Here is an 18,565-nt window from a genome sequence, read left to right on the forward strand (position 1 = left end):
TTAGTACTAAGAGTATTGAGAATGGCACTGAGCATTCCTCATATACATCTCTAGATGACTTCATAAGCAGGAGATGTATGTTCAGTTACAATCATGCCAGGCAGCAGAGGTGTGTTACTTACTTAAAATTAGACATGCTGGGAAAATACATACTTCATGGAGTATTTAAATCACTGTGACCACAACAAGCACTATTTTTTAAAAACAGGCAGCAAACAGGCTTCACGATAAGAATAAAAGCACTTGCTAAACACAGGACTACAGCACAAACCACATGATAAATACAGAACATAAAGTATACAGCAATAGGGACAGAAACTGGCTTCAGTTTCTGTACATATGAACAAGTCTCATTCTGAGAACAATGACTTTCATTAGAACATAAAAGATATTAGTTTAAAAACATTTTGAAGTAATTAACAAACAATTTCAAAGACTGATCAGTTGAGTATCTGCTCAACTCAGAAAGCAATTTGTTTAGGAATTAAATTATAAGAGAAAAGAATTAGACCAGAGCATGTGGTACATGTATAGCAGGTATGATTATATGGACAGTTAGTTATCCAAAATTTATGTTATGTTAAAAGAATAATGACTGTATTCAGGAAGGACAGCATACATTTTAAATATAAAGTGAATATAATAAAGATATCAGTAAAGCAAAGACCTGGGGAGCTATTAGAGTTTATCTTCATGGCAGTTTAACTTGGTTTCTGTTCAAAGTGACAGATCTTTGAAACTAGTGTGTTGACTATACTTGCTACCTGTCCATTTTGCAGGCTGCTGCGTAGTACTCCAGCACTGTCCAACAAATCCTCCTTTACACTAAAAGCAAACAAATTCTTTCACAGATCACTAAATCTCAAATGCTGCAGCAGTAGTAATCTGAGGCAGTGACCGCTGCTGATATCCTACTGCATCAGGTAAGTTGAAAACACCTGCAGTGTAGATGAGTTTAGCAGACAAACTTGAGCGCAGTTTTGTAGCAAACTACCCACTAGCCATTTAAGCACTAACTGCAGTGACTGCATACCCTAAACAGACTCTTTTCTCACACGGAGCTACAAGTGTGAATATTCTTTAGGTAAGATTGTACTTAAATTTCTCTATCTTTTAAACTGCTTATACAGTTGAAAAAAAAGAAAAGATGTATCAAGTTGAAATGTAATCAATCACTCGCATATATGCAAGTTACTTGGATCTGAATGTACAGTTTTAAAGGTAAAACTTTGGCTAGAAGCTAGTCCGGCTCACTTTTTTTTGTCCCCTAACTCCAAAAAGAGGTTGGGGCCAGATGCTTTCAGTGGAGCTCATTCATGCAAGTATGCCTAGTTGCATTTGGTTAATAGTAAATACTCACCACTTAGTTTTTTCGTCCATAGATCTCAAGTGTCTTGCAATAATGAGCAAGTATTATTATTGTTATCGTACAGATATGAGAAGATAGAGGTACTGAATTGTTACATTAATGCCTTGACATCAGTATTGTAAGAGACACCAGCTTATTTCAGGAAGACATTTTTGAAAACATTAATTTCAGAAGAACAGTAGGGACCCCCTTTATGGGCTTTATATTGTGTTTGGGAAAGGACTTCACTGAGATCTGAAACAAAATTATCAGATTAATTAAATAATCATGTATTTTATGAGGCAATAGTTTTTACTGGCCTCCTGCATTAGGTCAGACAATTGGAAAACACAAGCTTTGATCTCAGAATGAACTGGGATACAATCAAACATATGTTGATGGTTTTCTTCCTACCCATTAAACATGCGCTGATTGAATGCATAATCCTTAATTCTTCTGCAAGGCGTCAGAATTATCCGGTGCCACTTGCATGTTTAGGAAATTCAAGTTACCACTGCACTCAAGCATTAAAAAAGACTAGCTGTTGACAGTACATGCAAAATGAACAGTAAAAGGGACCACTGTGATGTTTACAACACATTTTAATATAAAATGAAAATAATAGTGTGTTGGGGTTTTTTTTTTTTGGGGTTTTTTTTTTTTTTTTTAGGTACTTGCACTGCTTATTGTCTGTTCTTGAAAGCATATAAGTGTCAATGTTGTCTAACCAGCTTTTAGGTCTATTGCTTCAATCAGTTGTAAAATTACCTGTTAGATACTACTGAAGATTGTCAAAGGGCATTATTTTACTTACCATTTTCATCTACTGCTAGGACACATGCCCCTTTGGCTAGCAACTCTTCAACCACCATCTTTAAGCCATTTCGTGCAGCAATATGGAGAGGTCTACAAAAGCAAAATATGGAGAGATCTACAAAAGCTCAATTCAAGTTCAGTTTAAAATAGACCTTCTAAAAACAGGCAGGCAATGCTTAAAGCATATCCAGCATCAGAAAGAGAATATTTTCCTTCTTTTGATCATTACAATTATAAAATGTGTGTCTACCCATTAAATCACATAAACGTGTATTTTGATATAGTCTTCAAATAAATGACCTCATATTATTTTTCTACCAGACCATGCTTGGCATCCAAGGAGTCAGAATAAAGGGAAAAGGCAACATAAATTTGGTTCTTTCAAGGGCAAGCACTTGAAAAATTCTGAAATCTAAATTTTTTTCTGTGAAAAAATTTGAGACATGAATTTGAAATTCTATATTCATAATCTTCTGGTAAATCAACAGAACTTTAGAGGATCAAGCTATACTTACGTCTGCAATGCATTATTTTTTGCGTTAATAAGGCTCTGTTCTTGTATCTTGTCAAGTATTAACAAGGCACATTTTTCATGACCCTGTATTTAAAAAAAAAATAGTATTCATTTGCTAAGGAATTTAAAACTGAGGCAAAAGAAATGTTACATATAAAAGTGAAATTTAGTAAGTCCATTTAAGATGCAAAACATGCTGCTTAGTTTATAAGCATGCTTCTCAGTTTATAAACATGTGTCCTAGGTAAATTGTAAAAGCCTTAAAACACCATTTACAAATTGCCTTTGCTAGGATCCTTTAGCACATTTACAAATTTAGACATTTATCAACTAGCTGTCTTTCAACCCTCCACTCATTATATACAAATTCATCTTCTCAGCTTTCAGAGAAGACTGGTGTTTCTTGTGAGAGAGCATTCAACTGATTACTTATTAGAACTAGTTAATAATGCAGAAAGAGATAGTTTAATCTCAAAAATAAAACTGTACTACTTGGGCCTTTAAATGCTTTTCTGTATTATTAAACTAATACAAAAGCTCTTCAGTGTGAGAGCTCTGGAACAATAAAACTTTGGAAATAATACGGATCTTTGGAAATAATACAGATTGAGGCCTCATTTCTGATGCCGTTCCAGCACAGCAAGGTGCAGATGGCCAAGTTTGCAGCCCTGAAGTTGAAGAGCTGCCTGCAGGACCTTAAGAATTGAGTTAGACTCATGTATCTAAGAATTTGGACAGTACAGTCATAGTTGGAATCCAATCTGTGAATAACAGCAAAAGAAAAGTCCCAGGAGGGGGAATCCCATGGACTTTTTTATTGCAAAAACAGGAAACAGTAGCAGCAATTGGATTTAACAGGAGGAGGAGGAGGAGGAGGAGGAGGAGGAAGTTAACCAGAAGAAAGTGTAGGAAAATATACCACCACCAAATCTAATCAATGCCACTGTTTATAGTACTAAGGGAGCTTAAGGGCAAATTTGGGGTTGCTTCCACAGAAACTGGAGAATAAAGAATGCTCCCCCCTCCCCAAACTTACGTTAAACAATTTTACAGCAAGACTATTTCATAGAATCTGAAAGGATTTTCCATCATTTCTCTTAGTGTTATATTTCAGAAGTTGTAAGAGGCAGTATATTTCTCAATTTACTAAACCTCGCAGACAAACTTGAGAAAAAGCTCAGTACATACAGTGTTCCCTCCCCTGCCACAAATCTGACCATCATTTATTCATTGCTGAAAATTTTTTAGGAGCATACACAGAGACAGATTGTGAGGAGTATAGGAAGCATACAGAGGTCCTCAACTTACTTTACTGCTAGCCAAGTGCAAAGGTGTATTCAAGTCCTTATCTTTTAATGTCAGGTCCGCCTTGGCAATGTTCACCAAAAAGTCTAAAGTACAGAAACAAAAATCAGTGAACAAACCAACGGGCAGATGAACATGTACAAATAAAGGAAAAAAATTATTCCTATTTCAATACAGGTGTTTATACACACTGATCAGTTAAACCTTTATGTGATGTAAGCTTTATGAACATGAAGTGAAAATAATGAGAACAGACTACCTTTGTGCAGTTAATCAGCAATCAAAGGCAGAGCTAATACCTCATTCCTTTTACTCCAAATTGCCAAACATATGCTCATCTTCATTTATCTATGAACTTTCCATCTGCAGACCAGCAGATTCTGCCTGAATCACCTTATCCTGGGAACAACTGTGGATCGTGCATTAAGGGACTAAGTGGATATAAAGAATTTGGGAGTATGAATTTAGGGTGCAGCCTGTGCAGTCAAAGACAGAGAAAAGGGAGGACTGATAAGCAAATATAACCCTCGTCTGTACCTCTATAGTCTCTAGACTAATGTGTAAAAAGCGCCGCTTACAGCTGCCAGTTATAAATCCTATATTGCCATTTCAAGAATAGGACTTCTTTTAACAGAAAAAAAAAAATTACACCTAATCTTTTCCTAACATGTAGTTTTACTGCCCCATAAAATGATGGAAGTAAACAGAGAAAAGGGTTGCTACTCCCTGCATGCTGTTTACAATGCACTCCTAAAGCAAATCAACTTGGGTTTACTAGTGCAAATGTTCACAAAGATTGCTGAGAAGCATTGACTGAGAAGAAACTTTTTAACGACATGAAGGTAGCTTCTTATAGATACACATAATTTATTTCTCTACCTTAGTTTTCACAAGAAAAGTGACTAGCAACTTGGGACTAGTAACTGCAGTAGCATTCATCCTTCAAGAGAAGTGAGGCAAGGACATTCGTACCTACAGCACCTACGTGCCCGTTGTGAGCTGCCATCATGAGAGGCGTTTTCCCTGAATGATCGGCGGCGTTCACCTGTGCGCTGTGACTGAGGAGGAGCTGCAGGCACTCCACGTGGTCAGCAAAGGCTGCTGCGTGGAGGGGAGTCCTGCCAGGGACAGCAACATCACCACATTACCGAGTGCACAAGACCACCTCTGCCTGCTTTGACAGTTATCCCTCTCTAGAAGACTGTAAAACTCTAAAATTTGTTCCCCGTTTCCCTATGGCATTTTGTTACTGAAGCATGGACAGAGATTAAGGGCATTTGGTATCCAACCCAGCTGATGGTGTTACTTCAGCTTTTGCTTATCGCTAAGGATAAAATACTTAATCTGTATTGCCAACGGTCTTGAGCTTAATTAAGAGGAAATGATGAGTATTCAATTTTTAGAACTTCAACAATATTAATTAAATATATATATACACACACACAGAGTGAGGAAATTATCAATGTGACAAATAAATTAAGGATTTGACTGAAGAGATATGCGTCTCTTGCTGTATCAGTCTGAGTCACTTTATTTTGCTGCACGGACACTTTCAGTTATTTGCCCTGTGAATGCTGGCATAATGTGAATGCTTTCAATGAAATGCATTTTTATGTGTACATAGCATCACTCTATTTAACAAAGATAAATGTGTTTAAATGTTAAAGAGGAAGTAAACACGTTCAGGGAAATAGTCTACAGCCATAGAGATGTTAAACAAACAAGATACTATTTCTTTTGACAGCAAAATTGAGTATTTCATAGTATTCTTCCTACAAGCAAGCCACCATTTAACTTCCTTGCAGTTTAAGCTCCTGTCTGAAGAGCTAGCATGACAAGACTTAGCTCAACCATATCAGATAAGGATTAGTTCCAGAGATTAAAAAAAAATTATGAATACTAGATGGGGTCAAGAGGATGAAATGTAATTTGCTTAAGAAACTATTACCTTCCTTTGTCATCTTTGCAATTAACAATGCTGGCATCTATGGCTCCGATGAGCAGTGATGCACAGTTTTCGTGATCATTAATTCTGCAAAAGAAAAGGTATTTTTTAAAAAGGTAAAAAGTCCGCATCTTTTCCCACTGTCCCATATTAATTTAGTTCATTTCCCATTAATATTTCTTACTGGTTATTTATAATTTGTCTTAACATACCTTTGCCTTAATGCTTTTCTGATCATTCACTGTATCTCCATTTAACCAAACTGCATCTACTACTAAGGATTTGAATCTTTACAGTCAAGTTGATCCTATAATTCACTGTGCACAAAGTGAAATGAGAGTGCAGCACAAACCTTCGGATTAAACCCTGAATACTTAATACCTTAAAACTCTTTACAATAGTCTAAATGTCAAACACACCTGAACCTGAAAGCAGTCATACATACCTAGCTATAAAAAGCTTTATTCTAGAGTTTAAGGTATCAAAGCCTACATCTCTTCTAACTCATACCTTTAATACTTTTGCTTGACGGAGGTACTCAACCAATACTCTCCCTGGTTATTAGTAATTTGTCTTATTTCATTATGAAAATGAGTACTATTTGGTAGCAGTACAGGACATCAGTTAACAGACACACCCAAGCTGGTTTAGCAGCAGTCCTTTCGTATTCAACTTGCATGTGTTTTTAAATAGGTTTGAGAATGGCATGCTAGTTTGAAAGACAACATATATTGGATTTTTTCTTTAAACAACCACTGGAAATTCAGATTTCACGTACCATGTTTCAGCCACAATGGATTTTATTTTATGCAGAGTAAAAACAGTGCTTTTCAAATGTTTTTATTTCTCTAATTTTTTGTAATTGATAATTCTAAGGTTTGATACCCAATAAATTACTTTTCTATTTTGTAATGATATTGGACTGTAGAAGGGAAGAGTGCACAGTTATAACTCCTATCGTTATTTCTGGAAGATAATATTCATTCTTCTAATAGAACAAAGAGTTCATAATTCAGTCATTCTGATTGTTGGCAGGAGGTAGGAAGGTTTATATTTGGTTCTACAGTGCTTAATTCTTTACTCTTCTGATGGCTTAGATGTTTTAATAAGCATGTTAGGTCCTACATACCAAAGTAATCTTCCATTATTTATAAAATGCATTTGCATTTGTTATGTTGTGCAAAGTTAGGATGTTGCTCTATTGGAATCCTTTCTGTATGAATATGTACTGCTTTAACCGAATAAAGAATTTGTCTGAAGTACATGCATGGAAGCAGACAAATGATTTGTAATAGCCACCTCTTTTTGTTGTTCAGAAGTAATGCCAGAACTTTGGATGGAGAGTCTGTCTCTATTGCCAATCAACCCCTTTGGCTAGGAGCCGGGTAAGATGCACCAAACCTTCAGGACAAAGATTTTCTCAGAAGAAAGAGACCTTGCAGGGAAATCAGACTGGAAAAAACTCAGCTGAGGATATGCTGAGCAAAATAGGGCCTGCATAGAACACCACTCTAGCATGGCATAGATTGTTGTTTCAAAGTCCTTTTCTCAACTATGTTTTGTTCCTATTACTAAAGAAGAATGATCATGATCGGGACAAGTTTTCTTACTTTCAGCCACTGTATTTCAAAAGGATCCCAAAAGCTCAAACTTACACAGACCAGACACCCAGGGCGCCATAACCCAGGTTGTGGCCTAAGAACAGAAAAGCTATGAAATTCTGCCCTGTGTCAGGAAAAAACACAGGTCTGTAGTTATAAACAAGGGAAAAGATAAACCAGAAAGGGAGCAGAAATGCAGTTCTTTAATTACAAGTCAGTATTTCATCAAATAGCTTAAATGTATTAAATTTATGCAAAAAATATCCTTTATTTTACCACTTTTTCAGCAGAAGGATAAACACGATTTTATCATCAGGTTTAAAATTATTTGCTCAAGCTATCATTTGAAATAAAAATAGCTTTCTTCTTCTCATACTGCTAACTTTTCCAGACATATGCTAATGCAATGTATTTGCACTTGTTACTGGAAATTTCTACTTACACGGCACAGTGCAATGGAGAGAAGCTATTACCATAGAATTTGCGGAAAAATTTTTGTTCCAATAGTACCTCTATGCAGTTTTCATGACCTATAAGAGATCAGACATTTCATAGCATTTTGTACAAAGCAAGGAATTAACCTAATTCACATTAGGCTTATATAGGTTAGAGCTGAAATTCAAAGTTGAACACAATGTGCATGTAAGCTCTTAAGTGATAAAATTCTAACAAATAGAATTTTTTTTTTTATGGCAGCCAGAATAGATTCAGGCTAATACTGGCACTTAGTGAAAAACAGGAAAGAAAAAAAAGGTTTCTTCTTTTCTGTGAGCTTACATATGTGGCCTCATCCAAAGATGGTCTTAAATATTGGTATTAAGAAGCTTTATCCTTATATTAAGCAGCAAGTTCAGATAATCCATTTCAGAATAACCCGTTCAGTTCAGACTATCTATACAGATGGTCTCTTGCATCATCAGATAAGAGGGTGACAGCTCAGAAGGGGATTCCTGGCCCCACAAAAATCAATGAGAATTTTATCACTGACTTCAGTAAAACCAAATGGGAGCAAATGAGCGCAATGATTGTAATATTCCTCTAAGAAATGCAGAGCGATTGCAATGTATTGCTGGAATTTCCCTGGCTTCTCAACTGCAGGGTAAAAGTAGCAATGTGAACTACAGAGAGCAATTAGAGGGGAAATAATTTGATTCCTCCATTTCAAGCTTCTCAAAGCACAGGCTGCTTTGTTATCACGTTTCCCTAAAACAGAAGCCACATATGAACTTGGCAAAAATCCACAGGGAGAAACTTACCATTGTAACAAGCCCAGTGCAATGGTGTATAACCTTGATTATCTTTCAAACTGCAGTCTTCCTCCGAAAGTGCCATCTGCAGTAACTCACTCAGCCAGGTGGCATGACCCCGAGCTGCCGCAAAGTGCAGAGGTGTTCTGCCTCTGGAGTCTTTACACAAAATAGACACTTCTTTCTCTAACAGCATCTGAACACACTCTTCATGCCCAGTCATAATCTGGTAACAAAGAAATGGGTAAAGAAGTTGACATAATACAGGTTTGTGCCCAGGAAACAGGGCATATGATTGACACCTGCGAACATGAAACAGCCTAACTGGGATTCAGAAAGCAAAGATGAAAGCTCCCTTGCTCCCGTGAGTCTCTATGATAACCTGATGCACTGAAATATATTTGGTCCAGTCTTTCAAAGGCACTGATTACTAGTCTGTGGAAAGGACTCTCCGCTGAAGTGAGGCACGAGAGCCAGCAGGATTTCAAGAAAGAGAAAACAGACAAACAAATGGTGAGATCCAGAAAACCTGCCTGAGTCCCACTCCTTAAAACCATGCCCAAATGTGAGGGAAGAACTGGGAAAAAAGGTGCAAGAATATCATCAGAAATACGAAAAGCTGTTTGAACAGCTGGCCAGCTACTATCACTGACCTCTGTACCATACACAGATTATCGTTGGTATCGTGGCCATGTTCATGTATTGGTATCAATACAGAACAGAAATTTTACACCATAGCTTTCAAGACAGACAGGTGTTGGACTCCTAAGCTGAACTGCTTCCTGCAGATACCAAAGTTCTGTATAAATATGGTATCTCTTGCAACAACTTCACACTGGCTAAGAAGCTGACTCCTAGGAAAGATGTATCCTCAGTTTCACTGCCTCCAGATCAAAACATAAGGCTTACTTATTTGAACCATCCTCCCCAAGAAAAATGAAAATAACTGCTTGACAGTTCCTTTAATCAAGTTATTTTCAGAATTTCTAATGTGCTCAGTTATAAGAATAATGAGCGCTACAGTAAAGCCTCTAGGGACGAGATAAACTGGGCTAATCAGCATTTGATCTAATTCATTAAATTGAATGCGAAATAAAGTCAAAAGCAGAGCATTACTGAGAACAGATCTGTCCCGATTTTCTACTTGTTGCCGGTGCCTGTTCATGTTTTCAATCATTTACACTATTTTATCCATTCAGTATCCCTGTATTTATAAATGAAATGTAATCGCAGTAAAACAAATAATAAAGGCTCATAAAAATTAAGTTACCCCTCGATGTAAAGCTGTGCATCCCAGGAGATCAGCTGCATCTACAGATGCTTCTTTTTCAAGTAACAAGGAAACAGCATCAATGTGCCCATATGCCACAGCAAGCATTAGTGGGGTTCTAGAAAACAAAAGCAGTTACAGCTATAAAATGATGTGCTACTTGTCACTGTTAACTTATAGGAATAGACACGGTAGGAAGCCCTGTGATTCTCTCCATTCCTACCCACAACCCTATTCCTTTCACCATATTTTGCACTCAACTACATAAAACCCAAGCAAAGATGTTTTATATGAAATTATTCATAAGAAGTTTAACAACTAACCACTGTGACAAAAATAGAAACAAACTCATTTTTAAGCAGTTTACAGAGCAGCATCATTCAAGACAATCTGTTCTCTTAATAATGTACAATTATTGTCAACTCCAGCAACACATAAGCTTCCCAATATGCAAGCGTCCTGAATAAATGCCCCTGCTAGTTACCAAGCTGACAACAACTTAAGGTATTTGTTTTGAAAATGCTGTGCAATTGTTTAAAGGGGAGGAAGGGATGTGAGGAAACTGTATTAAAGCCAATTTTTGGAGTAACATATCTTCTGCTTTTTCCTGAAAAGGATCTATTCTACTTCTACTTTTAGATAAGACTAATGCCATTTAAAATATACGCACAGTGGGATATATTCCAGATATCCAAAGTGAGTTTTTTAAACCATTCACATTTTCACTTTTAAAAAATACTTTATACTTTATATATCCTTTAATGAGAAGCAACACTTTTGTAGGATCAGCTCAGATTTAGGTGTCACATTGAATAAATATTCTGTCCCACTCTGCCAACCTAATACACCAAGTAAAACTTGAAATACCAATGTTTTGGAAAGAAAAAAAGAGACTCTGCAGAAACATTTCAGAGGCTTGTTAGTTTTTATTGAATCTAGCCCTGAGCATCTAAGAAGAATTGTTTAAAGTTTGAGGCAGAAGCTAAGATTAATGAATAATCTTTTCCACATGGCTTAGATCAACTGAATGTGTACTTTGTAGTCTCTGCCAAATTCTATAAGGAGAAGTGCAGGAAATACAGTATTTCAACTAAATGCTTTTTTGTGAGCAATCTGAGATGCTATTTGAATCACAGAGCTGAAAGACAACCATCACAAAGAAAACTTACTGTCCTTTGGCGTCTGTCACATCAGGGTTGTCTGCAACTTCTAGCAACAAGCGTAAGCACGGTGTGTGACCATTGATGACTAGAAAGAAACAAAACATTTCTAAGAAGCTGTCTCATACCAAAACGAATACTTACTTGCAAGACCAATTTGAAAGCTCAGTTTCAGATGCTTTTCCAATTGAATATTTATGGATAAGACAAGGAAAATATTCCATAATATAGGAAATTATCATTCCCACAATTTTCAATTAACTCGTACCAATGAACTTGTGAGCTGTTTTCTTCTGCACCACAGTAGTACAAAGATTATTTTTCTTATGTACAAAAATCACAAACAAGGAAAACAAACTGAAATTTTCACAATGGAGAAGATCTCTACTAAACCAGATAACATTTCAAAATCCCTCAGAGTGGGAAGACCCAGTTTTCTTTATCAGTTTTGCAAGTGAACGGACAAGGGTCGTTAATTTTGAGTGAACTGTATAGGCGAACCCTTCAGCGTTGTTATGAAGAAACAAGCATCTATGAAGAATGACAAAAATTCATGCTAGATTCTTCCAGTTTTTCCTAACTTAACAAACATTGGACGTCACAGCTACTTCTCGAAAACAGGGTTTGCTCTTTAAAACATAACCCTTTGCTGCTGGAAAACAGCCCTAAGCTACTAGCTTTTGCAGGGCCAGACACTGGAAACCCATCCATGTTTCAACTGGCTTAAAGGCTTCAAATATATACAACTCATGGGACAAACAGAATGATATTTTCTCCTTTAAAAACAGTATTTTCTGTACTCAGTAGATACAGATTGTGTTTTTATTACAAGAGTCATGCATTCGTACTGCCTACACCCCGTGGGCTGAGGCAAAAACCTGTGTCACAACCTATGTCACATCATTCTGGCAGATAAATGTGTGCACACCTTCACAACATTTAAATCACCCATCCAAAAATAACCTTAGTGCTCTACCCAGAAAAATAAAAGACATTTTTAGTTATTTACCATGAAGTAATACCATATAACATGTAAACAGTTCTGCACGGCTGATGAGTCACTGGCTTACGGAAAAAAATATCTGTTCTTTCTCCCAGCAGGAAGAAGAGGAATCATAACTGTTCACGCCAGCGTCTGAGAAGGATTTTGGTAAATGAGTTTTAGAACAGATAATCCCAGAAACTCTTAGGAGCTGACCAAGTGATGGCTAAGCATTACAGACCCTGCAGGGAACATTAGTTTTGCCAACAAAATGACAATACTAGCCCTAGGGAAACATTTGCAATGGATTCCCCAAGCTAGACAGAGGAAAGGCTGGTGGTAATAATGTTATACAGGGAACATATAATTTGGGTTAAGGAAATTCTTCATATTATAGGTTCAAAAGCAAGTCTATTCCCTGAGGTGAACAGACAGAAAAAGGAAAAAATACTTCATTAGGTGAATTATTCTCTAGTAAAGTTACAAATCCTTTTACTGAACAGAGCTCTGTAGAATGCTGTAATCCGATCCATCCGCTCAAGTCTCCATACATGTCGTGTTCAGCAACTGAGCTTGAGTAACTGGAAGGAATGAAGGCCAGCGTGTTTATGGGAATGGGCACATAGATTGCTTCTCTCCAGGGCACAGTGCATACATGTGTGTATTCCCTTTTGTGTGTGCAAAGGCATACTGTCACTCAAGGAATTAATTTAGCAAGAATTCTGCTAGATTTCTCAAAATATTCCAATTTAGCTCTTACACTTGCACTGCAGATTAAAAAAAATAAAAAAACCGTTGACTACTGCAGCGGCATCACGCAGCGTTTCCAATAGGTGGCAGCATTCTTTGCTAAACGCTCATAACAAAATGTTGTGTTTAGGAAACAGCATAATAAAAACCATCAGATTGCAACTGGCTTTTTAGAATAGTTGGAAACAGAACGTTTACTCCCTAGCTAATGTTCATAAAATGCTACATAATTTGCCTGAGCAGAGTGTTCTAAGTGGTATATTAATGGATCTGTTTTCCTGAATTAGTTACATGTGTTTTAGGGGAGAAAAGAAAAAAACAAAAAATAGAAAAAGAAAAAAGAAAAACAAGGCAACATCTTCTAAGACGAAGAGAGATGCAATTTTCCCTCACACTTACCTATCACATTGTAAATCAGAGAGAATATAAAGCTCTTTCGTTTTATCACAGGATAAACTGGGTTGGGTTTCCACAGGCCTAGGAGTGGTGATCCTGCCAATCTACCTCATGCTGACACACTTCAGATGCTTTTCCAGTGACAGATTATAAATGCATTTATCTCATGTTGAAAACCCTCTAAATTCACAACATTGGAAACAACTTCTTCCTTTAAGGAGATTTCAAATATTCAACCTGTCTGTCCAGTATTTTCCTTTCTGTTTAATATACATGTTCCCCATTTCTTTACTCTTTTATATCCTGTGGATAGGGTCTTTTGCTTCTTGTTGTTGTTCTTTTTTTTAAATACACATCTGATCTTTTTTGTTTCATTGTAGTTTTAAAGAACATTTTGCTTGTACCCCGCAAGATTTTCTTTTTTTTTTTTAAATCTGAGAAGCTGAAAGTATCAGAGACTAGAAAAGTCTACAATGGATCTTGCTACTGATTTTACAAGGGAGATACTCCTCCTACAGTGATGGGGGCAATTAAAAAAGACACTAAGAAAAAGAACATAATAAGAATTTGTATGAAGGTAGGAAATGTGACTACCAAAAATAATGCCTTCTATTCAACATATCTACTCCCAGACCATATTTTGAGTCAGAGCTGTTAACAAAAATATGGCTTTGTTACTATTTACTTTTCTCAGTACTGCAGAATCCTTACAGTCCAGCTGTGACAATAAGAAACCTATGTCACTACAACCAATTTTTAAATAAATGCAAAATCCTTGCCACTAATGATGAGGTACCGGACAAAGTCAACATCTTGTCCATCAGACCCAAAGTTGTGTTTGAAGTGACTGTAGAAAAGCTCTTGACCAACACAACTGCAGTTTTGTGATAGCACTGATCTTGATTCACATTGACTAAACCAACAGTTTTAACAGGGCAAGAATCAGCTGGATTTAAAATTGTGCGTTTTTAACAAAAACAACTAAAAGCCTTCTCACTGAATTCTGGTCTCAAATTTCCAACTTGTACTCTTGGACTGCACACCTCTACATTACTACCCACGATAAATTAATAATATACTCAGTTCTGATGCAAAATTTAAGCAGCCAGAAAGCATTTTTCAGTATGTTGTTAAGATCTACTGCACAGGTTTTCTTTAGTACTGTACACAAAAATCATATGGTATATTTGGCCTTGTGCTTCTGGGTTGCACATATATGATCACACTTAAGAATCTGATACCTTTAGAGAGTATGCATTTTATTCTAAGCAAGAAGAAGAGACACAAAGAGACACAGAAAGACAAGTAAGTCGGGCCCTGAAAATAAATGTTGTCAAATAAAGTATTGATTTTACTTCCCACTAGAGGTCACTGCTATGCTGCACTGAGTCCCTTGAACAGCCAAAGGAACAAGTTGAAATACTGTTCTCTTCTGCACCTCCGCATATTTATCAGAGAGGTATATACTAAATAATAACCTTTAAATAAATGGTAAATTCTACATTTTCCAGTTAATTATGGAACACACAGAACTCAACACATGAAGAATGCAACAGAGTCCCAACCACAGCAAATCCATAAGCTAGCTCAGGAAGAGGATACTGCCAGAAAGGGGGTGAATTTCTATAGCGTTGCCACTACAAAAGTTCAAAGGTTTTGAACACGGACAATTTAATCACCAGTGAAGGCCTACCTGCATTTTCAATCTTTCTTCTTTAGGAAAACCATTGAGGCAAATGTTCTCTCTTCCCCTGATCTTTTGGCCCAGGAACCACGAAGAGGAGGTAGGGGGATCCTCACACATCATAAGGAGGAGGTGGGAATAGAGAGGTAAGGCAAAGCAGAGGCAGGCAGGTAAGGGCAGAGTAATAGCGGTGTGGAAAAATATGGGATTCTGTGTGAGAGAGGACTGAACTGTGGGGACAGAGAGAAAACCAAGGAACTGAGAGGTAAGAGCTAACTCTAGGACCTCAGCAAGCAAGCTGTCCCCAACACACGCCAAAATCTCCTTCCTCAATTTAGAAGAACTATGTTAACCAGTGTTAGTAGGTAGGTAAAGACAACTGCTATCTTCTTCTGTGTCGTAGGCTCCATCCTGCAAGAACAAATAAGCGCGCGCTCACCGGAAGCATGGAGGGGGGTCCTTTTGGTGACATTGTCCTTCACAGTGACAGAAGCACCCTGGCTGATGAGAGCTTCCACACACTCTGCGTGTCCTTTAAATGCAGCCAGGTCCAAAGCAGTGCGTCCCTTCTCATCCTTAATGTCCAGATCTACCAAAGATTGCAGAAGAACTTCCAAGGCTTGGTGATGACCATTATAGGCCTAGAAATATGAAATCAGTCATGTAAGGAACAAAGCAAAGCAGACCATAAGAGTCACAACTCTTGTCTTACAAAGACTTCCACAAGAATGAAATCTGCCATTGACACCGTCTTTTAAACATCATAGAAATGACAGCTTTCTTGATGCCTTTTTGTTCTGTCTGAAATTCCCAAGGATATATGGACTTTACCTACATTATACTGTGGATGAAACAAGTAGCCAAGACAGCCCAAAACTCCTAGCGTTTATCAACAGAAATTATGGTCTTTGACTTGCTCTGATATTCTAACACAACCCAGAGTGAGGAACTTCAGGCAATAATTCACCAATTCAGCACGGGCAAATCAACAATTTATTTTTCACATTTTACTTCATCTTTCAGGGAAACGGTTGCTTCAAAAACTAGACACAGTGACGGTCAGAAGTCACGTGGATTATCACTTAACTGGGTGCTAAATTCAACAAGTCCAACTGTTTTGGTTAGCTAGCAATTTAATATGGCATACTACTGGTTGCCAGCTGATTGAAAGCAATTCTCAAGATCGATTTTTGTGCACATATTCACGATCACAAACTGGAACTATTGTTTACAGCTGATGCTTCATAAGCATATCCCAGCTAGCAGAATCTTTTGGTAGAACAATTATAGCAGACAAGTAAATACACCCTCGGGCCTACACCCACGTTTGGACCCACTCCACAAATACAGCTGACTGCAAAATGGATAGCCACAGAAACCAGATGCAGTTCATTCAGCTTTGTGGGGACCGTCCTCCTCTTCTTACTGTCAGACTCACAGAGAACATGCTTTGTCTGTATACGCACATGTATAATTAATATTATCAGAGTTGAAGCAATTAATGAAAACAGAAAAGAAATACAAACATAAGAGAACCAAACAGACAGTGAACTTCAGGTTTAAGTAGTGATAGCAGGAGCTTGCTCCTAGTGACTGTTGTCAAAAGCTTAGAAGAATGGGAGGCAATAGAGGGAACAGAAAGCTGTTTCCCTATTAGATCAAGAAAACGACTTGAGAAAGCAGAAAGGAAAGACAAAAAAGAGGAGGAAAGGGAGGTTAGGGCACAGAGAACCCATATCCCAGAAAATACCGCATTGTAGTTGTCAGCTTTTCTGCTCCATGGCAGTTTTATTTAGAAAACAACCAGTGACAAGCCAGTTTTTCACGAAATATCTTGGAGGTGCTAGGCAGACAGTATATCCTACCTCCTCCTTGAAAGGACAGTAATGTTCACTTTTTTTTTCCATGCTGGCTTGCTTGGTGCAGTCACTTACTCAGCCACAACAATAACCAAGCAGGACAGCATCAGAGCATGACAGGTCAATACTTTTTTAGCTGCTAGTCCACCCCTGTGTTTTTAATTCCTAAAGATTTTCATTCTAGTGTCAAACACCTGTAAACAGAGGCTTTGGCCACTGCTCCTTATCAGCCATGTAACATGGCTTTGTGTCTTGGTATAAGTTGCTGGCTTTCTGGACCCATGGGTGGACCCATGTGTGGACATATTCACATGGACACTGCTAGAACTGGAAAGGGATGGCTACAGGCACCCAGATACAAGGGGGATTTTGAAACAAATCTCAGAGACACAAGTGTTTAAAGTGTGAGAAATTATGACGTTTTATGCAAGCTTTTTGGGTTTTTTTTTTCCACTCTGTTTTGGGGGTATCTCAGCTGAATGAAGTACTGTTACTAACAAAAAATATAACAAGGATAGCCACTGGCAGTGTCCTTAACAAGGATTTTGTGCAAGAGGGAGCAGATAGAAAATAAGTTTGCTGTCTAGCTGGCTGCAGGTCAAGTCCCTTTCCAGCAAAGGGATTTGTGTGGGTGATAGTGCAGGTTGTGACTCCTGTTTGGGCCTGGGAGACATACTCTTTTCAGCAGTCTCGGAATCACGGAGAAGATGGAGAGAAGAGTTCAGTGGCAAACTCAGTCCTTTAACCCAACTGATTTGGCTTTTTTTCCCTCAGATTACATGTGGACAATTCAAAAGCCAGGTCACAACCGTTTTGACTGACTGGGCAGCAGAGATTTGATCACTCAAGAACTAAAACCTGCCTCTGTTTTCCAGTAAGAAAGTTCCTTCCCTTTCAAGAGGATGCAGCTCATGGTGAGGCTGGATATTCAGGGAAGGGCTACTCTGTGAAAGCAAAATTGCAATTTGCCATTTAATTTCACTTTGGTGTCCATGTCTTCATCTTAACCATGTGTTAGCCAGTAAGAGCCAATGACTTCAACAAAACTTAATTAACAATTTCAGCTCCAAACCATTTTTTTGTTACATCTAGGCCTATACTCCTTCCCTGCTGTTTCAAAACAAGTCTGTGATTAGACCTGCTTCAAAGACAGATATTAAGGAGTTATTACAGGACATAACGATCAAACACTATACACATCTTATACTTACAGCTAAATGCAAAGGACTTTTTGTAGCTGCAGAATCAGATTCCTCAAACATATTGTTGGTTTTTTCCAGAAGCTGAAAAAAAGAAAAAAGACAGTCCTAAAGCACCTTTGCAAAGCACAAACTCTAATGTTGCAATAACATAAGTCAAGTTAAACAAAATAGTCAACTTATAGAAGTAGGCATACTTCATATGGGTGGGAAGGAGAGAGAAAGAAGAGTTTGTCATTCTACAATTACATTTTATCAAATTAAGTATTAAAAAGAGCGGATAATTTTGAATAGTAAACAATACTCTAATTCTAAGCATAAAATTAAAATGCTTGGACACAATTTTATAAAAGAAGCTTTCAGGATCTTGTGCATGCTCTGTGATACCTGAAATAGATCCTATTTTGCATAATGACCTGTGGGTAAAAGAAATTGTAGACTGAAAGTCAGTCTGGTTCCTACTGAAAACAGTCAAGATCTCCATGACTT

The 18,565-nt window shown here is 37.5% G+C and overlaps 1 protein-coding gene across 6 annotated transcripts in view; it reads right to left on the bottom strand.

Moving 5' to 3' along the window:
• Positions 1-18,565, bottom strand: part of ANKRD44 (ankyrin repeat domain 44) — a 142,539-nt gene that overhangs the window by 4,787 nt on the left and 119,187 nt on the right. For all 6 annotated transcript variants that reach the window (XM_064515147.1, XM_064515146.1, XM_064515144.1 and 3 more), the window contains 11 exons: positions 18,089-18,160; positions 15,458-15,659; positions 11,216-11,294; positions 10,047-10,164; positions 8,786-9,002; positions 7,972-8,059; positions 5,932-6,015; positions 4,956-5,101; positions 3,987-4,069; positions 2,680-2,762; positions 2,163-2,254 (listed from right to left, as the gene is read on the bottom strand). In XM_064515147.1, coding sequence (XP_064371217.1) covers positions 2,163-2,254; positions 2,680-2,762; positions 3,987-4,069; positions 4,956-5,101; positions 5,932-6,015; positions 7,972-8,059; positions 8,786-9,002; positions 10,047-10,164; positions 11,216-11,294; positions 15,458-15,659; positions 18,089-18,160 — 1,264 coding nt within the window. The remainder of the gene's footprint in view (positions 1-2,162; positions 2,255-2,679; positions 2,763-3,986; positions 4,070-4,955; positions 5,102-5,931; positions 6,016-7,971; positions 8,060-8,785; positions 9,003-10,046; positions 10,165-11,215; positions 11,295-15,457; positions 15,660-18,088; positions 18,161-18,565) is intronic.

The sequence above is a fragment of the Dromaius novaehollandiae genome, chromosome 7 (genome assembly GCF_036370855.1).
Source record: "Dromaius novaehollandiae isolate bDroNov1 chromosome 7, bDroNov1.hap1, whole genome shotgun sequence".
NCBI classification, from domain to species: Eukaryota; Metazoa; Chordata; class Aves; order Casuariiformes; family Dromaiidae; genus Dromaius; species Dromaius novaehollandiae.